Source organism: Rhinatrema bivittatum, chromosome 2 (genome assembly GCF_901001135.1).
Source record: "Rhinatrema bivittatum chromosome 2, aRhiBiv1.1, whole genome shotgun sequence".
Lineage (NCBI taxonomy): Eukaryota > Metazoa > Chordata > Amphibia > Gymnophiona > Rhinatrematidae > Rhinatrema > Rhinatrema bivittatum.
In genome coordinates this window covers 425,466,630-425,490,938 of record NC_042616.1, presented here as the reverse complement: position 1 = coordinate 425,490,938, position 24,309 = coordinate 425,466,630, and the positions used below count along the sequence as shown (strand labels likewise).

Sequence of the window (24,309 nt, the reverse complement as noted above, 5' to 3'; positions counted from 1 at the left end):
GGGTTAGCGTTCAATTCCCTTAGGGTACAAGTAGCGGCTTTGGGTGCCTTGCGGGGCAGAGTTAATGGCTGTTCGCTTGCGGTTCACCCGGATGTTTCCCGATTTCTCAAGGGGGTTAAACATTTGTGACCTCCCGTCCGTTCTGTTTGTCTGGATTGGAGTTTGAATCTGGTACTTCGTGTGCTATGTGGTACCCCTTTTGAGCCTATCTGCAGGGCTTCTCTGAAGGATCTGACTCTGAAAACGGTGTTTTTGGTGGCCATTTGTTCGGCTCATCGGATTTTGGAATTACAGGCGCTGTCATGTCTGGATCCTTTTCTTTGGATTTACGACTATAGGGTGTTGCTTCGCAAGGTTCCGTCCTTTGTTCCGAAGGTCGTTTCGGCTTTCACATCAACCAGACTATAGAACTTCCAGGGTCTCCGCAGTGGTCTCGGGAGTCCTTTCAGGATAGAGACCTTCATCTTTTGGATGTGCTGCGCGTCCTATTATGTTACCTGGAGGTTACTAATGCCTTCCGATGTTCCGATCACTTATTCATCCTCGTCGGTGGTCCAAAGCAGGGTGACAAAGCGTCTAAGCCGACCATATCTCGTTGGATTAAGGAAGCCATTTCTTTGGCGTACGTTGCCAGAGGTCTTCAAGTTCCTTTGGGTCTCAGAGCTCATTCCACCAGAGCCCAGGCTACATCCTGGGCAGAGTGTCAACTACTGTCGCCTCAAGAAATCTATAGGGCGGCTGTATGGTTCGCTCTACACACTTTCACTAAGCATTACTGACTGGATGTTAAGGCTTCTGATGAATCGTCCTTTGGTGAGAGTGTTCTGCATGTGGGTCTTTCGGGTTCCCGCCCAGTGTAGGGTGGCTTGGGTACATCCCACTTCTCTGGACTGATCTGGGTATGTTCAAGAAATGAAAATTGGTTCTTGCCTGTTAATTTTCGTTCCTGTTATACCACAGATCAGTCCAGAGGCCCACCCCTTACTTCTGATACTGAAAGACTGTCTTAGCTAGGCTTGGCTGAATTTCAAGGAGCTCCCCTTTTTGCAGATATGTTTGTTGGAGCAGTTTTTTTTATAGCAGTTACTTCAGTTAATGTTTTTTTTTTGGTTTATTTTTTTAAACTTGCAGCAAAGTGGGGGACAATGGTTTTTTTCAATCCTTCGCTGATTACCGTTGTTTTGTGTGGGCTTGGATACAGGCCAATACTGAGGGACTGCATGTGGCACTCTTGTATATATGGCAGTGCCCAAAGTTTTGCTCTCGACTCCACCTGCTGGTAAGGATACACAACCCACTTCTCTGGACTGATCTGTGGTATTACAGGAACGAAAATTAGCAGGTGAGAACCTATTTTCATTTCACCTTCGTGTATAAATATCTGCAGCTGTAGTAGTGGCTCTAACTTTTTACCAGTTGAAGATAATTTTCTCTCTTTTTTTTTTTTTAAATCTGGGCCCAGCAATTTATTTTTTCCTATGATTTTCAGCTCAGTCAGAACTGGAGCTGAGATCCTGGCACCACAAGCCTTCATTTACAGCTACGCAGGGATCCCCCCCCCCCCCCCCGATTAACATCTCCTTCCAACTTATTTCAACACAGTCACTGAAGCAACAGTTTTCAGCTGAAGCCATGCACCAGAGCTCCTATTGGAATCCTGTAAAGGACCCAGAAATCACTAGGTGCCACCACTGTATGACGGGGACTCCTCGGCCCTGGCTGGCTCGGGGAGCAGAAACAGACCTAGAAATCAAAGACCTATATCCTCTGCATGGCAGTGCACAACAAGAGCCAGCCCAATGACATTCTCATGCTTCCACGTCTATAAGCAAGCCGCACTGTGCAAGACTGAGGAGATATGTGAGGGGGAAAGCAAAGGTCTTACCACCAGAGTGTATGGGGCCTCCTTCTTCTGCACCTCCTCGGTGGAAGAGCTGGAAGCCTCGGCAGAGCTGGGCCCAGTGGGTGACGTGTCTATAAAGTTCTCATCCACCACTCGGAAGCGGATCTCCTCGCCAATATCCATGTAAAGGTCATGGGCTCCTTCCTCTGTCTCATACTCCCACACCCACACCTGCTCCGCCTCATCACTTAGGAAGGTCCCACGTTAAGGAAGAGCCAACACGCCACGCAGCTTTGACAGATTTAAAACAGGCTCACAGTTCTGAATCACAAGAAATGTGGCTCACTAGCAGATGATGGGAAAGGGGACCTCCAGAGCCTCCAACAGTTGACCCACAGGTAGACACGTTTGTTTTCCTGCCCCATAGGTTCCATCTGCTTCTTTGGACTTCTCCCAATTAGGGCTACAGCATTATCAGCCTTGATTCTGATCTGTTCTGGCTTCCTTCTTCCCTCCATTTTTAATCCCTCGGCCCTCTACTGCTCAGTTTTGCAGCAGGCACTGAACTGGCTGCAACTGTTATCATTCTTGAGGGAATTCTATGCAACTGCGCAATGCAGAATTTGCAAAGAATTCACCCCTCGTTTCACAGCACAGAATTTAGAAAAATCAGGTTCATGGCAATGTAAACAGCCAGTTCCATGAGCCAGCAAGAGAAGCAGACGGTGCAGATGTGTTTGTCCAAAGATCGGCAGCAGCTGCAAGCCCACCAAAAGGTGAGCAGGTGTCTTCTTCCTGCAAATGTGCGGTACCCAAACCCCTGATTGTATCACAAGACTGAGAATAGTCTAGGCTCTTAGGTACTGGATGCTGCAGAATACAGGAAGACAGGCGTACCAGGGTGCTGCCTACAGTGCAGATGCAGGAGGTGAGCAGGAGAGGAAGGGACAAGGGAATGGGTTGGTGAAGGCTGACTAGTTGGCAGAGGTGGATTGGGGGGCACGCACATTTTACAGCCTTATGGTTAGGGCTCCTGAATTTCAGGGACTTCAACCCGGCAATTTGCAGAGTCCACAAAAAGCTGCAGGCAGAATCAACGGCTCACAATTATAACACCAACCAAGACCATCCCCGGTGTTTGCACAAGTACTGGCAGCTGCAAGAAGTCAGCTTGGAGCTCCCTTCTGACTCTGTGGTTTGTAAAAGTACAATCACTGAAACCACAAACCCTAGCTATAGTGCACTACTCCTGTACTCCTAGGGGGGAATTCCATAATCAATTCTCCATCAAAAACTTTGACGTTTTAGCATCTTTGAGTAAGAATATTGTTCTTGAATTTAAATTACTATTCAAAGACAATGATATATAGAAGTTTAAAATATCAGTTGCAGAAAATTAAGTTGCTTACCTGTAACTGGTGTTCTCTGTGGACAGCAGAACAAGTCAATCACACTTGGGGGCGATATCACACTGTGACAGGGAGTATGGCTATGAGCTCTGAAGTATAACTTTCCTATTATACCAAGTAAGTGTGGTGTGCTGCACATGCCCAGGGGTCAAGTGAAGTCCCTTCAGTCATATATAATATCTAATTAAGCAATGGAATGAAATTCTGATAATGCCGAGTAGGAGAGGATGTGTGACTGATTTGTCCTGCTGTCCAGAGTACATCAGTTACAGGTAGGCAACTTAAAATCTCCCCATGATCAAGCAGGAAACAGTCACAGTTGTGGGGACTCCTAAGCTGTGGGTTTTGTCTTGCAGTCCCTAACATTCAGCTTTCACATAAAAACCCACTGAACAGATGTTTGCAAAAAGAAGCGATCACAAATTGATTTTTTTTTTTAAACAGGTTTTGCAGTGCTGATTGGCTAAAGTTGCTATCCCTCCAGGATTTGGCATCTAGGCCACGGCTTCTCAAACTGTAGGTCGGGACCCCAAATGGGGATCACAAAACCTTCAGCTGGGATCATAAATGCCTCAAATGGCAGCACTCTCCAGGTGCCAGCGGCAGCAGCATTAGTAGTAGCCAGCACATAGTCACAGGCCCTGCAGCGGCATTGTTTTTTGCATGAGTTTCTGTCGTGACAGGAAGCCCTGTATGAGGAGGGATCAGAGAGGCTGCAGAGCCTATGAGCTTTCTCTAACTCCTAACCCCTATGCTGACTGCTGCTGCTGCTGCTTGCAGATCACTATCAAGGTTGGGACCAGCCATGAGAGGACGGGAAGGAAGAGTGCATATTTGCCAGTAGAGATTGCCATTGCTCCTCTTTCCACACATGCTGAACCTATCCAAGAGAAAAATGTTATCCCTCTTATTAGCCGGGTCTCCTTCCCATCGGTTGTCATCCACCTTTGGCCTAGAGCCCAAACGAAAATGTTGCCACTGATCCTAGCCAGGGTGATGTTTGGAGGAAGGCATCAAATGTACAGCTGGATCAGGTAGATAGGGATTGGCTGTGGAGAGTGACAGGGGGGGGGCGGGATGTGAGAGAAGGATTGGAAGAGAGGCAATGAGACTGTCAGAGAGGGGATGAGGATCAGTTAGGGATTATAAGAAGGGTTTAAGGTGAGGATGAGCTGGGTGGATACAAAAGGGCGGGAGGGGGAAAGAGAGAGGGAATGTACAATGTAAAAGGTCAACAGCTGGAGAGGAAGAAGTTAAAAGAGGAGGTTCTCTGTAGGGAGCAGAGGTTGAGAAAAAAGGATTAACTGGAGTGGGTGGAGGTTGAGAGAGATCAGCTGAATTGCAGGGAGGGTGAGAGTGGAGTGACTGAAGGAGGGGTACAGCCATAGGGAAGCACCCTGTGTTGAAAGTGGTGCTGGCTCACCACAAATCTGAGGAAATGCCTGTGATCCTGGTGTATCATGACATGGGTATAGGCATCTTATAGATCCAGAGAACTAAGCCAGTCCCTTGCTACAACAGGGGTAGGATTTCAAATTCTGTCCCCAGAACCTGGAACTTCTCCTGCTCCTCCTTCTCAATACTGAAATCCTCCCTCCAACTCGCCTTTTCCTCCTCCCCTTCCCCAATCCCAGAGTTCCCCACTCATTTTCTCCCATCCCAAATTCCTGATCTTCCTCCCCCTTCCTCCCCCTTCCTCGATCTTTCCCATCTCCTATCCTCTCTCTCCCTCTCCTGCCATCCCTAGTCCTCTGTCTCCTTCTCACAATCCTCACCCCATCCTTTTCCTCATGCCATTTCAGGTCCTCCCCCTTGTCTCCCCATCCTTGAGAAATATTCCTCTACTGATAATTGAGCGTCATTTTCCCTCAGCCAATTAAAAAAAAAAAAAAAAAAAAAAAAAAAAAAAAAGTTATACAGATACAAGGTGGGAAAATTACTGAATGATCCTGAGCCCTTGTGCTGTGGCACGGTTGACACAGCCTAGTAGGCAAACCCATTAGATCCATGCCAGCAGCTGGCGAGCGTGCCCCTGTCTGGGACAAGCTGGAGCTTCACCTATACCAGCCCTGTTCCCCTTCAGTTAAGCCCTTAGGTACCAGGGACCAGCAGGATTTAGGAGGGTCTCACAGGGTAGTAAAAGGCTAGAGTCCATAGCAGGGCAGAGGTCCCGGTAGGCAGCAGTCAAGAGAGAAGTCCGGGTTCAAAGCTATGTTCAATACCGGGAGAGGCGGCCAATAAGGGAATAGGATAGGCCGAGGCAAGGAGCGGAAAGGAGGAAATGTTGGGGTTAGGCACAGCAAACTGATTGTGGCAGGGCTGGAAAGGACAAGGCAAGGCCAGACGAGGCAAAGGTGGAGCAGGAATAAGGCAAGTGGGAACTAGCAACACGCTGCAAGCAAGGAAGGAGACCTATTGCTGAGGCGCTGGCTGGAAGCACGGCTGGGGTTTAAATTCCTAGCCCGCTCTAATGTCATCTCCCTTCCTTGCCACGGGACCGATATCTTTTGACGCGCATGCTTAAGGCAGCTGGCGGAGGAGGAGCAATGGCGGCATCTTAGCCACGAAGCAGGGTCGGGCAGCATCTGCGGCAGTCAGGGGCACGTGCAGCTAGTCACAGAGCCTTCCCATGACCGGCCAAAAAAACAATTATGTCATTTGTGTAATGTAATATAAAAGATGGAAATATCTGTCAATGTGCTTCAGAATTTTCTAATTTTTTCCAGAAATCTACCTTTGAACTGCCACAGCAAATTGTTTGACTGTTACAGCTTGAGGCACGACAGCACCTAAAGTGCCCAGGGGGTGGCAAAACCTTAAATCAGTCACTGCTGGGAGTCACAGATCCTCTTAGCCAGGCCCAGACCTGCCACCTGCTGCAGGCAGAGAAATACTGGCAGGTTAATGTCAGCACAGGACCCTATATAAGGAGATGTCAGCAAACCAATTGCTCTCTACTGCCATCTGCTGGTAGGAGACTATAACCTACTTCTCTAGACTGATCTGGCAAGACAAAAAGGAAGAAAGTTAAAATAAAATCTTCTGTAAAAATAATTGTCAGTTTAAGGATACAACTTTCCTGGCTGCTGCAGAGACTCTGGAGGGATTACAATGTCATCAAAGAAGCCAAGAGACACTAGGAGAATGGAAAAAGAAAAAAAAAATAATAATCTATATTCTTGGACATCATCACAATCTGTTTAAAGATCAACCTTGAAAGCCTCAGGAGATTAACTTACTTAAAAGGGCACTTCATGCTCAAAGGTAAAGCAAAGGCAGTGCTTAGAATGCTGATAGTTTCATGCCCTTCTATTTTGTAGGACCTACAATCTGGAAACTGGATTTTAAAAAGGCTGGTTTGTGAGTTACTTACCTGAAATTATTCCTCTATAAAGTGTAGAATTTAAGGAATTCACCCTGAGGGGGGTCAACATGACCTGACATGTGGCACTAAGGAAGCACTTCCAAGCTTAGAGCTCTAGAACTCAGACCTCTGCTGATGTTTAATTTATCAGATGTTTTAAATAATTGCTGTTTTGGAAATATTAGAACAAATATGCGCAATATTTTAAATTATTAGATGTTTGTCCTTTGTTTTGACATACTTATTCTTTTTATTAATATGGTTTTAATATTATGAATGATGTTTTAGATCTCTTGGTTTTTTTGCTTGATGTTTTGTGAGGAATGAGGTTTCTCTTTTTCCATTTTTAAACTGCATCATACAGTTGGGGTTGGGGTTTCCAGTACAATTTTTGGCAGGTTTCTATTTATACATGATGGTCCTTTTATTCTGTATTTGGAGAGGCTCTGTCTGTATTTTCAAACATCCAATTCATGTGTAACTAATTATTGCTGTGAAAATGATGGTACTTATCACTGGCTTTTATGGAATTATGGTTCTCTCTTCCTCATTTCTATTTTAAACAGAAGTTTTCTCATTGTCAATTTTACTTGCATGCAGAAAACAGTTTTAAATGTTCTTGCAGAAAATATTTTTTCAAAACACATTTTATTGTAAATGCTGTTAGTAGATTAGGTTAGTGGTTCTTAACTTTTTTTCTTCTGTCAGGACACACCTGACAGATGGTTCTCACATGCGTGACACACTGAACACGTGATCGTCATGGGGCTAAATGTAAACATATATTCTGTATCTACAGGAACTGCCCCGACACCCCGGCAATGGGTGCAGAACAGAACTAGGCCATTTCCCATTCAATTTACCATACAAAAAAAGATATTTCTGGTGTCATCTCAGTAACAGCAACATAAACTCTCTCTCCTACCAGGCGCAATAGCCCTCCTTATGAAAAAACAGTAATTTACCACCAATGCATATCCTACTGAGCAAACACAACAAATAAGATTGGTACAAATGCCTACATGCCAGTAAAATACCTCACCTCAGTCACAAACATAGAATCGGCCTTCACCAAGTACAGAAAGACCGCAAATTACAAATATGGAGACAAACTGGAATGGAAACCCAAAAATCCCACTCTGCATGCAGTGGGAAACTGAAGAAATGGAAACAGAAATATAGCACCTAACAGACTCCCAGGATCTGCAATAATGAACACAAACTAATGCGTAAAAAGTTATACCTGCATTATGGAATGCACTCAAACAGTAAAGCAGAGTTGCTTACCTGTAACAGGTGTTCTCACAGGACAGCAGGATGTTAAGTCCTCACACATGGGTGACATCATCAGAATGGAGCCCAATCACGGAACACTTTTGTCAAAGTTTCCAGAACTTTGACTGGCACCTACTGGGCATGCCCAGCATAGCACCAACCATGCAGCCAGCAGTGAGTCCCCCTTCAGCCTTGCCTTATAGTAAAATGTACATGCGAAAAATAAAATAATAAATCATAAGCGAACCCAACTCCGCGGGGTGGTGGGCGGGTTTCGTGAGGACTAACATCCTGCTGTCCTGTGAGAACACCTGTTACAGGTAAGCAACTCTGCTTTCTCACAGGACAAGCAGGATGGTAGTCCTCACATATGGGTGAGTACAAAGCTGAGGATGCCCGAGCAATGCACCAAATATATCAAAGGATGTGCAACAGGCACAAGAACTGGGGTGGAATTTGGTAGAGGGCATCCTGAATCCTACCGGGTTGGCGGAAGGATGTTGGTATCTCAATTCGCAAATAAGTTGCGTAGCACAGACTGGCCGAAGACGGAATCTTGTCTGCCAGCCTTGTCTAAACAATAATGAGCTGTGAAGGTGTGGAGAGAGCTCCAGGTAGCAGCCTTACAGATGTCAGCAAGCGGCACAGAGCGTAGGTGCTCTACTGATGTTGCCATGGCTCTGACAGAGTGTGCTTTAACACGGTCTTGAAGCAGAATGCCTGCCTGTTGGTAACAAAAGGAAATACAGTCCACTAACTAGGAGGAGAGAGAGAATCTGCTTACCCACAGGTTTGCTCAATTTGATGGGATCAAAGGAAACAAATAATTGAGTGCATTTCCTGTGGGCAGCTGTACGGTCTAGATAAAATGCTAGAGCACGTTTACAGTCAAGGGTATGCAGAGCCCGTTCTCCTGGGTTTGAGTGGGGCCTGGGAAAGAAGGTGGGTAATATAATGGATTGATTGATATGAAACTCCGATACTACCTTAGACAAAATCTTAGGGTGAGTGCGGAGTACTACCCTATCATGCAAAAGTTTAGTGTAAGGTCCAAGAAAACAAACCGGTAACCGATCCAATGTGGCTAGCAGCAAAGGATGACAATGTAGAATCGGAAAAAATGGACTTTATTGAACTTGCCCGACTCTGGCCGAGTTTCGCTCACATGAGCTGCCTCAGGGGCTTTGAACCAATGTGATTGGCTCTGTGCAGTTTCAATGTAATTTTACATCAGGTTTGGACAGTCAGCATGCCCAGTGTTGGCGTATACAAAAAGCAAGCACTTGTACTTCATAGATGGTTGTGCAAGCGGTGGTGATGCGATTCTTCAGATGAATCTGAATGCAGATGCTCACCGCGCAACCTCTCATAACATCAATGCGCGGTGAGCATCTGCATTCAGATTCATCTGAAGAATCGCATCACCACCGCTTGCACAACCATCTATGAAGTACAAGTGCTTGCTTTTTGTATACGCCAACACTGGGCATGCTGACTGTCCAAACTTGATGTAAAATTACATTGAAACTGCACAGAGCCAATCACATTGGTTCAAAGCCCCTGAGGCAGCTCATGTGAGCGAAACTCGGCCAGAGTCGGGCAAGTTCAATAAAGTCCATTTTTTCCGATTCTACATTGTCAAAGTTTAGTGTAAGGCAGGGTAGGTGACTAAGGCCTGTAACTCACTAACTCTGCGAGCAGACGTGAACGCTAAAAGAAAAATCACCTTCCAGGTGAGATGGCGGAGATCGCAGGATTGGAGAAGCTCAAAACGGCGGTTTCATGAGCCGTCCCAAAACCAAGCTGAGGTCCCAGGAAGGGGCCAGAGGGCACAGTGGAGGTTTAAGGTGGATCAAGCCCTTCAAAAGCGAGTTACAAGGGGTTGTACTGAAATAGGTACATCCGACACCTTTATGGAAGGCGGCTACCACACTGACATGTACCCTGATGGAAGAAGTTTGGAGACCTGACTCTGACAATTGCCAGAGGTAGTCCAAAAACTTTGGTGTGGAACAAGTGAAGGGATCGAAGGACATGGAAGTACACCATACCGTAAACCTGTTCCATTTGTAACGATAAGACTGCCTTGTGGAAGGCTTTCGTGAAGCTACTAGGACACGGGAAACCGGCTCTGAAAGGTTAAGAGGTTGAAGTATTAACCTTTCAACATCCAGGCAGTCAGGGAGAGGGCCTGGAGGTTGGGGTGACGAAGGCAGCCGTTGTTCCGAGTGATCAGAAGCGGGTCCTTCCCTAGAGGAATGTGCCAGACCTGGCATGGCCAATGAGGGGCTATGAGAATTATTAGTCCCTTCGCAACTTCATGAGAGTCTTCGAAATGAGTGGAAGTGGAGGGTACGCATAAAGGAGACCGCTGGCCCACGAGAGGGAGAAAGCATCTCTTGGTTGAAGGTGTTGGCTGCGAGTGAGAAAGCAGAAGTTCCCTATTTTGCGGTTGTGAATAGACGCAAAGAGGTCTATATGAGGGTAACCCCAACGTTGGAATATTGAGTCCGCTACAGTGGGGTTGAGGGACCACTCGTGCGGTTGAAAAGTGAAACTCAGCTTGTCCGCCAACACATTGTCCACTCCCGGCAAATAGGTGGCCCTGAGGTACATCGAGTGGGAAAGGGCTTCCGCCCATATCTGTGCAGCTTACTGACAGGAGGTAGGAGCCTGTTCCCCCTTGCTTGTTGATGTACCACATGGCCACCTGGTTGTCTGTTTGAATCAGGATGACCTAGTTGGAAAGGTGATCCTTAAAAGCCCTGAGAGCATCTCTGATTGCACAAAGCTCCAGGAAATTTATTTGGTGTTTGGCTTCCTCTGGAGACCAAATGCCCTGAGTTTGCAGGTTTGCAACATGTGCACCCCAGCTGAGGTTGAAGGCATCTGTTGTCAAGGTTATTTGAGGTTCTGGAGCCTGAAATGGAAGGCCTTGAAGCAGATTGGGTTGGTTTATCCACCAAGCTTCAGCCAAGGTGGGGAATCCGGTGGAACAGAGAGAAAGTTGAAGTGGTAACCTTGGGTTATTACAGCAAGTACCCACTGATCTGTGGTGACTGTGTGCCATGGTTTGGAGAAGTAGCACAACTGGCCTCTGATGGGAATAGCCAGAAGTGGAGGCTGGGTACTGCTCTCTAGGCAGGAGTCAAAAAGCCAGACGCTGGACCTGGCTGGGAGGCTGGCTGTGACTTCTGAACTCTAGGTTGCATGGATTGGCCTTTTTGGTAAGGCTTAGAAGCTCGAGCCCTGGATGCCGGGGGATAGAATCTCCTTTGCCGGTAGAATTGTCTCTTGGAGTCTCTTCTAAAAGATCGTTTGGAAGAGGAAGAGAGATCAGAAAGCAGTAAGGAGAGCTGGTGCAGAGTCTCTTGGTGGTCCTTGAGCTGCGCCACTGCTTCTTGAATCTTTTCTCTGAAAAGATTATCCCCAGCACAGGGCAAGTCAGCTAACCTGTCCTGTACTTCTGGTCTGAGGTCTGAAGACTTTAGCCAGGCCCATCTTCTCGCACTAATTCCTGCTGCCGAAACTCTGGAGGCGGTGACGAAGATGTCATATGCCGAATGTACTTCATGTTTGGCAGCATCTAGACCCTTTTGTGCTAGGGCTTGAAGTTGGTACTGGAATTGCAGAGGTAAGTTTTCAGCAAATTCCTGAATCTTCTTAAACAGGGCCCTATTGTACTGGGTCATGTATAATTGATAGGATGCAATGCGAGAGATGAGCATTGACCCATGAAATACTCGTCTTCCAAACGCATCCAGAAATTTCTGTTCCTTTCCTGGGGGAATGGAAGAGTGGGGTTTGGAGCTTCATGCCCTCTTCTGGGCTGACTCTACAACTACTGAATGATGATCTAGTTGAGCTCTCTGGAAGCCAGGGGCTGGTTGAACTAGATAGGTGGCATCTGCCTTACGGCTGACAGTGCCACAGAGCCAGGGTGCTCCCGATTTCTCTTTAAAAAGGTCCAAGAGGATGTCATGATTAGGGATAGACTATTTCCTTAGGAGCATCGAGAAATTGGAGAAGTTGTAACATCTGATGCCTAGAGTCCTCTTCAGTCTGAAGCTGGAATGGAACTGTTTCAGACATTTCTTTAACAAAGTTGATAAAAGACAAGTCCTCTGGAGGAGAACGCTTCCTTTCATCAGGAGGAGAGGGCTGTGAAGGCAAATCATCTGAATCCTGGGACTGTAAGGCTCATCACCAGCTCCCATATGTTCATCAGAAGGGAGTAACTGTTATTCCGAAGGTCTGGGCCTAGGCAACAATGGCCCTGGAGGTGGAACCGAAGGCATCGAGGGGGGCATCGATGGAATCAGTGACATCGATAGATGTGTCGGTGCACTCTGGAGGGCGGAATGGAGATCTGTGATTCTTCTTCTTCCGATGACAACAGTATCGGTGAGGAAGGAACTGGAGCCATCTGTTCCCTCGGATGCACCGGAAGGGCATCGATTAACTTATCCATTCTTGCCAATAACGGAGCAAGCGCCATGGTTATCGGATCGGTGGCCGGAGCAGGAACTGGCACCGATGGAGGTTTGAACCCCTGGAGTGCTTTACCAATGGCATCTTGGATCATCTGATCAAATTCCTCATGGAAACCTGGGGCATGGATACCCAGTTCCGGAGTAGGAGGCAGCACTGGCGTAGCCGGAAGGTCCACCGGTGAATGTCTTAGACGAGGAGACTGCTGCCCAATTTCACAGCCATAGGAGGCGTCTGGCCGAAACAGCCGATGATATGGATCTGGCGAGGACTCTGAGGAGACCGAAGCCTCGAGACACTCCGCCTGTTCAGCCTCTGTAGACAGAAGGTCCTATGTGCTGAATAGTTGTTGTACCCATCTACGGCTTGCTCGCTGCAAGAGGCTGCTACAGACAGCCGCTCGGACCCCCAATGCTAACACTTCGAAGATTCTTTTAAGGTGAATCTCAAACTTGTGATCCTGAAGATCTTTCAAGACGATTGCACCCACAACCGGGATGGTAGTTCCTTTGGTAACAGCTGAAACCGAAAAGTCTGCCTTAGGATCCTTGAGCAGCTCTAAGCATTGGTCTGGTAGTGGATAAAGATTGTCCATTGCCCTGCCGACCCGCAAGCCAGAGTCAGGCGACTCCCATTCTCTGAGAAGTAGCTGCATCAGCATGGGGTGACATGGGAAGGTACGTGGAGGCGCCCTGAGTCCTGCCAGGATAGGGTCCACATTGCTGGACCCTATCCTGGAGGTGCATCTATCCCCAGTTCAGATAAAACAAAGGGGATCCAATTCCTCGTGCAGGAAGAAGCTTGGACCCGTGGATCGTCTCCCTCGACCGGGGGATTCAGATTCACCATATCCGCATTTGTGTCAGTGTCCAGAGGCTGAGAAGACAGATCTGGAAGGTTGAGGTCCCCCTGAACAGTCCGAACCCGATTAGTGCCCTGATTTGTCCCCTGAGGATCAGGGGGTTTTGAGTGCTTGCATGGCAGAAGCCCTCGAGATCTTCTTTGGTGGAGGGTCTGGAAGAGTTTGATCCTGTTGCAAGCTAGCCACATAGGCCTTATATAAGAACAGCACAAAATCGGGGGTAAAATGCTGGGGAGTGTTCCCGGGCCCCGGAGGTGGTGGAACCTCTGGCTGAGGGTCAGGGACTGGCAGGGGAAGGTCCAAAGGGCTCAAATCTGGAGGGGAATGATGAAAATCCAAATTCCTGCCCTCTTCCTGCAAAGGATCAGCCACGAGAACTGAATCTAAAATGGCCGCCGTTCCCATGGTCTGAAGGGATGGGGCTGGCCTGCCAGCGTGCTTTCCTGCTCTAATTCACGATGCCGATTTCCCCGGCGCGGAAGAGGGTCACTCTCTGCTGGGTAAACACAGCGAGCAGATATAGTTGCGGGAGAGCCATGAGGCAGGCTCCCCGCAGGCTACACAGAATGCAGATCGTGGCATGAGAGCAAGGGGGGGGGGGGGTGTGAAACAATGCCGCGAACAGCGAGGACTCCTGCAGTAGCTGGCTAGGAGTGGGAGAATGAGGCAAAACCTCTTCAGACCGCTCCTTCCCCCCGAGGGCTGCTATCCTTCTCTTTAGTCAGCCTTAAAAATATCTTGCCTTTATTATTTAAATTTTTTTTTTTTTGAAGTATACAAGGGGCAGAGGAATTTGTGACCCTCTCTGCAAGTAAGGGACATGAGGCATGGCACTTCTCAGGGGTCCAAGTGAGGGGAGGGACTGGACCACCAGTATCACCCCTAGCCAGGCAGTGGGTCACCAGGAAAAAAAAAAGTCCTAGGCTGACACAGTCAAGGGGAAGAATCCCTCTAGGCCCTAAAGAGTGAGTGCTAGAAGAGAGGGGGAGCTGAAAAACGTCTCCAATCGTAAGAAAATTATAAATACTTGCCCTAGACCGCTCGGCAATTCAGACCTCCACACCGGAGGCAGATCGACAGGGCTCAAATCTGGTGGAGAATGAGAGAAAACGAAGTCCCCTCCTCCCTCGGGCAGCGAATTTGGCGCGGGCTCTGGGGAACAAAATGGCTATTACCTGCTATTAAGTTCACTTAGAGAATAGCCACTGCTATTACTAGCAACGGTAACATGGAATAGACTTAGTTTTTGGGTACTTGCCAGATTCTTATGGCCTGGTTTGGCCTCTGTTGGAAACAGGATGCTGGGCTTGATGGACCCTCGGTCAGACCCAGTATGGCATGTTCTTATGGCCGCCGTTCCCACAGTGTTGTGAGACAGGGCCTGCCTGGAGGAGAGACTGCTAGAACGCGATCGTGTCGCCTGCCACCCCGATGCAGAAGAGGAACCCTCCCCTCTGGGTAAGTACACTGAACATAGGAGAAATGGGAAGCAGGCTCCCCGCAGGCAATGCAAAAAATGAAGAAAGGAAAATTAGTTTATCATCTGATAATTTTCGTTCCTGTAGTACCACGGATCAGTCCAGACACCTGGGTTTTGCCTCCCCTCCAGCAGATGGAGACAGAAGTTTTTTTTTTCAAACAATCCTGGCATATATACCAAGGTGCCACCCACAGTCACTCAGTCTTACGTACTGTCAAAGCAGAATGGAACAAAACCAAAACCAAACTAACTATCTGTCCAACTATGATAAGGCTGATACAAACCCCCAACTGGGAACAGAACTCGCCAAACCAAAAGAACAAGCGAGAAAAACAGTACCAATACCCAGAAAAGAAGGTTATACGAGCGGGCTCTCCATTACTTCAGTGTACACAGTCATGGGTAGGGCTCTGGACTGATCCGTGGTACTACAGGAACGAAAATTATCAGATAAGAAACTAATTTTCCTTTCCCTATACGTACCCGGATCAGTCCAGACACCTGGGATATACCAGAGCTGACTTACCTAGGGTGGGAGCCGGAGAGGCCCGCTCGGAGCACCCCTTCTCCAAAGCCCCGAAAGTCTGAAGCTTGCACATACAACCTGTAATGTCGGGCAAACGTATGCAATGACTTCCACGTAGCTGCCCTGCAAATTTCCTGAGGCAAGATTTGATGACATTCCGCCCATGAAGCGGCCTGTGACCGTGTGGAGTGGGCGCAATGCCCTACCGGAGCTATCTTACCACGCAGGAAATACGCGGAATTAATGGCCTCCTTTAGCCAGCGAGCAATCGTAGTCTTGGAGGCCATACCACCTCTCTTCGGACCATTCCACAACACGAAGAGATGGTCGGATACTTGGAAAGGATTCGTGACCTCTACATATCGCAGCAGAGCCCTGCGCACATCCAGTTTCCGTAAATTCTTCGAGATGGGATCCGAGCGGTCCACAGCTGAAAAAGAGGGAAGCTCAATCGATTGATTCATGTAGAATGAAGATACTACCTTTGGGAGAAAGGAAGGAACTGTCCGCAAGGATACCCCAGAATCAGAAATGCGTAAGAAGGGTTCCCTGCACAACAACGCCTGCAGCTCGGAAACTAGACGTGCCAAGAAATCGCGACCAAAACCACTACTTTTAGCGTGAGATCCTTCAGCGTTGCTCATTTCAATGGCTCAAAAGGAGGGGCACACAAGGACGATAGAACCAAACTGAGATTCCAGGAAGGACACAGCAGGCGAAGAGGAGGGCGTAAGTGCTTCGCCCCTCGTAGGAAATGCGCTACATCTGGGTGCAACGCCAACGCTACGCCCTGGATCTTACCACGTAATCAACCAAGTGCTACAACCTGTACCCTAAGGGAACTGCAGGAAAGCTCTTTGGAAAGACCTGCCTGAAGAAACCCGAGAATATCAGGGATTGACGCCCGCGTGGGGTATATTGCGCATCCAGCACACCAAGTATCAAATACTTTCCAGACCCAGACATAAGCCAGGGAAGTGGATGGTTTTCGCGACCTCAACAACATTGTCACCACTGCATTGGAATAACCCTTATTCTTCAGCCGTTGCCTCTCAAAAGCCATGCCGCTAGACAAAAGCGATCCGCCTCTTCCAAACAGACGGGACCTTGATGTAGAAGAGCTGCTGATACCCGAAACCGTAGCGGGTGTGCGCTGGACAAATTGAGCAGATCCGCGAACCAGGGACGTCTTGGCCACTCCAGCGTCACAAGAATTATCTCCACCGAATGGAGCTCTATCCGCCTGAGCACCTTGCCTATCAGCGGCCAGGGAGGAAATACGTACAATAAGATGTTAGTCGGCCAGGGAAGGGCCACGGCATCCATCCCTCTGCCCCGGTTTCCCTGCGACGGCTGTAAAACCGTGAAGCCTTGGCATTCTTGACGCCCTATCTGTCTTGACGCCCCACCGGTCGCAGATGAGCTGAAAAGCTTCGTTGGCCAACTCCCACTCTCCAGGATCGAGATGAAGACTGAGAAAGTCTGCCTGTACGTTGTCCACGCTGGCGATGTGAGATGCCGCAATACTGGCTCAATGTTCCTCCGCCCATCTCATCAATTGTTGGGCCTCCTCTTGGCGATTGATGTAAGCCACCACAGTTGCATTGTCTGACAAGATCCTGACCGATTTCCCCCGAAGAAGCGAGAAAAAAGCTTTCAATGCGAGAGCCACCGCCGTGGTCTCCAAGCGGTTGATCGACCACCGAGATTGGAGGGTGGGCCACAGTCCCTGCACCGACTTCCCCAGACAGACATCTGTGGTGATGACCATCCAGTCGGGAATTACCAGGGAAACCCCACACGCCAGATGTTCATATACCAGCCACCAGTCGAGACTGGCCTTCGCAGAGTCCGTAAGTGGAAGTGGCAGATACAGCTCTGACACCGGATTCCAACGGGACAGCAAAGCTGATTGTAAGGGACGCATATGAGCAAAGGCCCAGGGCACCAACTCCAGAGTGGACGTCATACAGCCCTCAGGTAATTGTTCACCGTGGGCATCTGCATGTCCAACAAGTCCCTTACCTGGCCCTGGAGCTTGACTGCACGTTCTGCGGTGAGGAAAACGCTGCCCTGGACCGTATTGAATAGGGCTCCCAGGAACTCCAGAGACTGGGAGGGGATCAGATGACTCTTGGCCAGATTGATAACCCAGCCGAGCAATCATAAGAGCTGTAGCACCTGGTGTATTGCCGACTGGCACAGAGCCTTGGATTTGGCTCGAATCAGCCAATCGTCCAGGTAAGGATGGACTAGGAAACCTTCCCTCCAGAGCTGCGCTGCAACCACAACCATAACCTTGGAGAATGTCTTGGGTGCCATGGCAAGACCGAAAGGCAGAGCTCAGAACTGATAGTGACTTCCCAGAATACAGAACCTGAGGAACTTCTGATGCTCTGACCGGATGCAGATATGAAAATAGGCTTCTGTGAGATCCAGAGAAGCCAGGAACTCCCCTTGCCGTACCGAAGCGATGACTGATTGAAGGGTCTCCATCCGGAAACGAGGTACCCGAAGGCACCTGTTTACCCTTTTCAAGTCCAAAATTGGTCTGAACGTTCCTTCCTTTTTTGGGACTACGAAGTAAATGGAATAACAACCCCTTCGTTGCTCCGTGGACGGAACTGGTGTGATAGCCCCCAAGGCCAGTAGGTGCTGGAGCGTGTCTAGCACCGCCTGCCGCTTCTCATGGTATGCTCAAGGAGATATCAGAAATTTGTCTCGAGGGCACTGTACAAAATCTAAAGCGTAACCTTGACTTATCACGGTGAGGACCCACTGGTCCAACGTTATTTTGGTCCATTCCTTGAAGAAGTGGGAGAGTCTGGCCCCCACACTTGGCACACGATGGCCAAGCGGTACAGAGGAATGAACCGGCAGTATCTCATTGAGAGGTCTTGGCCCCCGCCGCAGCCTGCGGTGCACCTGGTCTGCCAAAACGTCTGCCGCAAAAGGACTGAGACCATGACTGCTGCCTGATAGAACTTGAGTGAAATGATGACCCGGACGACCGCGCTGGCCTGGGTCGTTTACCACCGCGGAACCGTGACCGAGCCGCAAAAGATCCTCTCGACCTCAGCTTGTCCTCCGGTAGTTTATGAACCTTGTTCTCTCCCAGGGACTGGATCATTTCCTCCAATTCCTTACTGAATAACAGTTTCCCTTTGAAAGGAAGAGAGCCTAGATGGGCCTTGGACGACACATCCGCAGCCCAATTCCGAAGTCAGAGGAGCCACCGCGCGGCTACCACCGAAACCATGGATCTGGCTGACGTGCGTAGGAGGTCATAAAGAGCATCAGCGCTACAGGCGATGACCACCTCCATTCGATTTGCCTGGGCAGCCTCCTCCACCGAGAGGTCGGAATTGGCTTGGAGCTGCTGTGCCCATCGAAGACCGGCACGTAATGCAAAATTACTGCACCTCGCAGCCTGGACCCCCAGCTCTGAGACTTCAAACACCTTCTTGAGCTGCAGCTCTAGCTTTCTGTCCTGTAAATCCTTGAAGGCTTTGCTCCCATAACAGGGATCGTGGACCTCTTAGTAACAGCTGATACTGCTGCATCCACCTTAGGGATACGTAGCAGCTCTAAGGCGTCCTCCGGAAGGGGATATAACTTGTCCATAGCCTTACTAACCTTTAATCCCAAATCTGGGGTGTCCCATTCTCGGAAGAGAAGATCAGTCGCTGAGAAATGAAACTGGAATGGAGTCATAGGACCTCTGAGACCCAATAAGACAGGATCCATAGCGCCCAGCTGGGACTCTCCCGGCGGTGCCTCCAAGCCTAACTCCTGTAAGATGGCCGGAATAAGTGGAGCCAGGTCATCCTTCTTGAAGAGACGAACCACTTTAGCATCATCCCCCTCCATCGCCGGAGATCCCCTGCCGAAGCCTGGAGGGAGATTCGCATCACCCTCAGCGCCCCCCCCCCCCCCACCGGGGGCTTAATAGGCGGCTCTTGCTGATCCTGAGAAGAAGAATCTGTATCCATCTCCACCGGCATGGAGCATAAGGGCCTCTTACCTCTAACTGGGTCAGGGTCCCCCGATGACCTGCCCCTCTTCCTAGTTCCCCGGGCGTGCGGCGGCAGCAAAGGCCTCTCGGAGCAATGTTTCTTTCCCAGCTTTCTTTCTCTGAAGGCTTTATGCATTAATAACATGAACTCCAAGGAAAAGGAAGAATCTGAGGAGGATTCAGTGGCCCCCTCAGGGCTCTCCTTGTGAATGGGAGAGGCTGCCCTTGCAGGAGCGCCCCCCCAGCAGGAATTTGTTACGGGGAGAGTGAGGGTGGATAAAATTCTCTCCCCCATCGCTGCCCGCGTGGCTTCCAGAAATGTGCCCAAAATTACATTCGTTCCCACGCTTAGCGGGAACGGGTCAGACACACTATCAGCACCTGCACGGGCCGTAGTCCGCGACCCCCCGAAACAGAGGATCCTTCATCCCCCTGCTCACAGTGGGAGCAGAGGCCGTCCCTCGACAAACACGAGCACGCCGAGCTGCATGCGAGACAGAAGAGCCCTGAGGCATCGTAGGCCCGCCAAAGGGGAAAGAAAGGCACACAACGACGAAATACGTTGATAAATCGGCCGCCCCCCCCCGATAACCCTTACCAAGTTTCGGAGAGCTGGCGCGCAGCAGAAAAAAACAAAGTGATGGATTGATAAAGCAACAAGGAAGGCTGTCTAACCAAGCCGTGGAGGCAACAAGTTGAGAATTAGAAGCCAAAATGTCCAAATTTTGGGTTCTTTATTGTTGAAATAAATATCTTAAAAATTGCCCGTCTTCAGGCCGAGTTTCGCCCTCTTACTTAGTATTTATTAATCAATCTATTTTAAGTAAGAGGGCGAAACTCGGCCTGAAGACGGGCAATTTTTAAGATATTTATTTCAACAATAAAGAACCCAAAATTTGGACATTTTGGCTTCTAATTCTCGACTTGTTGCCTTCAGAAAAAACAAAGACAGTTTTTTGTTTTTTTTTTTTAAATATACAGACTTGTGCGCTGTCCCCGGTTCTGCAAGACAGGTCCTGCTCCTGTGGGGGTGAGTGAGCCAGGCTCCCGGTATCGCCCCTGCGCTGCTGGACAAAACTGAAGAATCAGGGTCCTCAACCCTTAGCAGTGGCCTCAACCAGAGGGGATGGTCCTCTGAGGACCTAGCAACCCCCTGGGAAGCTCTCAGAACCACCGACGGGGACGGGACTTACAGTTAGCTAGTGCAAAAAAAAAAAAAAAGTTAACCAAAAAGAAACCCAAACCCTGACTAAACTACTGCACTATTAAACCTGCAGCAACCAGGGAACCAGAAGAGACTGTGGGTTTTGCACCTCCACCATCTGCTGGAGACTGAGTGACTGTGGGTGCCACCTTGGTATATATGCCAGGGTTGTTTGAAAAAAAAAACTTCTCTGTCCATCTGCTGGAGGTGAGGCAAAACCCAGGTGTCTGGACTGATCCGGGTACGTACGGGGAACGAGGCATTGGAGCGAGCGGAGGGGGTGGTGGGGGGAACTATCTGTGGAGACAGAACAAACCTCCTGCGCCTGGCTGAAAGCGGGAGAAAAGCAAAACTTCTTACAAAACTGTTCCTTCCCCTTAGTCCAGTTTTCCTTCATGCTTCTTTTTCTTTTTTTTATTTTATTTGTAACAAACACAGAGGAGTGTGACTTCTCCATGTAAGTGGACCCGAGGCATTATCCATCTCAGGAGTCCACAATGGATGAGGGATTGGACCACCAATATCACCCCGGAGCCAGGCAGCGGATCACCAGGAAAGAAATCCTAGGCTGAAAAAAATTCGAGGGGAAACCCCCCCCCCCCTAGAATTTAAAATTGCCTCAGGGAGGCGTATAAGAGTGAACACTGAGGGAGAAAGGCAGCTCACAGCCACCTTCCCCTGAAATGGTAAATTAGATTTTTCAAATAAATGTAGTACTTGCTTGATCCACAAAGGAAAGATGAGGGAAAGAAACTTCCTCAAAGATAGGAATATATTTATTTTATTTATTTTTAATTTTTATATACCGATGAAAAAAATGAGAACCGCAGGTTCTGCCACCTTCATCTGCCGGAGACAGAGAATACTGAAGGGACGCAGGGTGAGCACTGTCCTGATACAGGATACCCTTCGAGTTTTTGTCTGTCTCCATCTGCTGGAAAGGAGGCTCAACCCACTATCTGGACTGATCCGGGTACGTATATATTATTTCCCTGTACGTACCCTATATATTTATTTATTTATTTATTTATTTTAATTTACCTGAGCTCAGCCTTACCTGGCTGAGTAGAGACTGTGTCGAGCTGTACGTACCCAGAGATGGTTAATGCCTCGGGTCCAGAAAGGAAAGATGAGGGAAAGAAACTTCCTCAAAGATAGGAAGATATGAAAAAAATGGGAACCGCAGGTTCTGCCACCTTCATCTAATTTACCATTTCCGCTGCCTTTCAAGCTGTTAAACAACTAAGTCCATGCTGGCTGAAAAACCAGCTACCGGACCAAGGTACTCATCTGATGGACCACAGAAGTCACATCAGGAATTCTCAACAGGGGGAGGGACCATTTGGTATCACTGCAGAAGAGTGGGGCAAATTATTTTTCCATATTTCTCCTTTTCAATTCAAAGCAATCCCTAGTGGGGAGATGCACGTCCACCATCTGCTGGGGATGGAGAATACTGGCAGGCTGTCACTGCAGGGTTGTATATACTGTGTCATCAGTTTGCTCCATCTCCATCTGCTGATAGAGGTGCATAACCCACTTGTTCTGGATTTATCTGACTGTATGCTAAGAAATCCAACATTTAAATCTCTTTAAACTACGGGTCGTAACATGAAACACCAGTGTAATAGTCTCAGGAACAATGTCAGGAAATATTTTTTTTCACAGAAAGTGGGGTGGATTCCTGGAATACCCTCCGGGTAAAAACGGTGACTAATTCAAAAGGACCTGGGATAAACAGAAATGAAGAAATGGGGGTAATGTGGTAACTTTTCTGAATATGGGTAACCTGCATGGAGGGACAGTTACAGCCTGGACTAGCAGACTGGATGCACCATTTGGTTTTTATCTGCTGTCATTTCTATTTTACTATACTACATGAATTATGGACCAAAATTGCATGTTTGGCAATTTCTGAATCACACAACAGACGGTTTTTTTTCCTTGCAGTTAAGGACCACTTTGATGTTGGCAATTTTTAAAAACGAAGCCATTTTAACATTTTGTATCATGTGTGATTTACCTTGCCACCGCTCACTTTGGACACTACTTATTTGATTTTACTGTCTGAGCAGCAATAACACACACTTTATTTGATGCCTGATAAATAGAGAGAGTGACATGCTCATGTCACCTATCGTCATCCTCCTGTAACTAAGTGTTTGAAGGAGGAATGCTCTTCAAGCCTTAATCCCATTCAGAGGAGGGTGAAATGGGCATCACAGCTTAGGTTGAGCAGAACAAAAAAATAAAATAAATCTTTGCTTCAAAGAGCAAGATGGGTTTTTCTTTCTACACAATATTCCACAACGCTTGGGGTCCCTACATAAACTACTTCTATATATAGAAAAGCATTTTGTTAGTCCAGTGAAAAAAAAACAAAACAGTAAACCTTAAATTCCATTCCTTTTTTCCAGTCAGAGATAAGCCTCCATCTTCATGACAGAAATGTGCTGAGCAAAGCTGACAATGAAATAGGTCAAAAGGATTTACCAATTATAATTCATCTTTTTTAGTTTACTCATTTGTCCAACTGAAGAAAAAAAAAAAAAAAAGAAGTATAATCAAGACGAGACAGTATGGAATTTAAGGTTTATGACCTTTTTTTTTTTAATTTACTGGATTAACAAAATGCTTTTCTTTATACAGAAGTTAAGCACGGAACCCAAGGGTTCTGGAATATTTCGGAGCAGGGACTTATTGTACCAAATTCTAATAATGCTCTAAGCCACCTGGATCATTAAAAAAATATAGGCAAAAATCCAAAATTATGGAGATACTCTGACAATGAGAAGCAATTTGTTTCTTCCCCGACTTTCTCTTGCTCTTAAAATGAGCTACATCTGCTAACAAATTCTTGACAAAATGTTGGTAATTTGGCATTCATGTTTCCAAAGTGTTGGCTCACCAAGCCTCTGGAATTGAAGTTCCTGTGTCTGCTCTGCGCTTACATCACTTACCATGGACTCCCTCCCGACTGCAACCTTTGATCTTGCCAACAAGAATCTCGTCCAGGAAGGGATGGAACACCACATAACGGAAGTGAACTGCAAAAAAAAAAAAAAAAAAAAAAAATCAAGGAGATGCTTCACTCAAGAAAGCTGGTACTTGGGCTGCCCAGTTTTATCTGCTAGATGAAGGGTCTCGGGGCCAAGCCACAGATCATGACAGCAAATAGTGACCGTAAGGCCAATATAGTCTGGTCAGTTTTCCTGTTACAATGCTATAAATCCCAGTTCACCTCTGGTTTTTGCTTTACTTTTTTTTTTTATTCTGCTTTTTGGCACTTCAAAGCAGATTACATTCAAGTAGTGTAGGCATTTCTCTGTTCCTAGAGGGCTTACAACCTAAGGGCCTGATTCATCATAGAATGGGAGAAAAGCCTTAGTGAATCAGGCAATAAGTTTGTACCTGGGGCAACGGAGGGTAAAGTGACTTGCCCAAGATCACAAGTAGTGATAGTAGGATTTGAACCCTGGCTTCCCACTGCTCTAACTCCTAGGCTCCTATTCCATGCCTTCTTCTCAACTAAAAATCCTCTGTGCTTATTCCAGACTTTGAGCTTTTTTTTTTAAAACTGTTTTTTCCTCCACCATTTCCCCTAGGCCATTCCATGCATTCATCACCCTCTGTACAGAAATATTTTCTATTACTGCTCCTGAATCTATTTTCAGCCTCATTATCATGAACTCCTAATTCTAGAGCTTCCTTTTCACTGAAAAGGGTTTGCTTCTTGTGCATATTTACATTTGAAGTATTTTAATGCTTTTATCCTATTCCCTGTCTCTTCTCTCAAGAATATTCATGTTGAGGACCTGAAGTTTCATCTCACTAGACTTT

General features: G+C 47.7%; 1 protein-coding gene across 8 annotated transcripts in view; it reads right to left on the bottom strand.

The window, feature by feature from the left end:
* The window catches only part of POLR3H (RNA polymerase III subunit H), a 155,291-nt gene that overhangs the window by 47,600 nt on the left and 83,382 nt on the right, over positions 1-24,309 (bottom strand). For all 8 annotated transcript variants that reach the window (XM_029590252.1, XM_029590254.1, XM_029590255.1 and 5 more), the window contains exons 4-6: positions 23,430-23,516; positions 6,325-6,388; positions 1,886-2,090 (exon numbers count right to left, since the gene is read on the bottom strand). In XM_029590252.1, the coding sequence (XP_029446112.1) occupies positions 1,886-2,090; positions 6,325-6,388; positions 23,430-23,516 (356 nt within the window). The remainder of the gene's footprint in view (positions 1-1,885; positions 2,091-6,324; positions 6,389-23,429; positions 23,517-24,309) is intronic.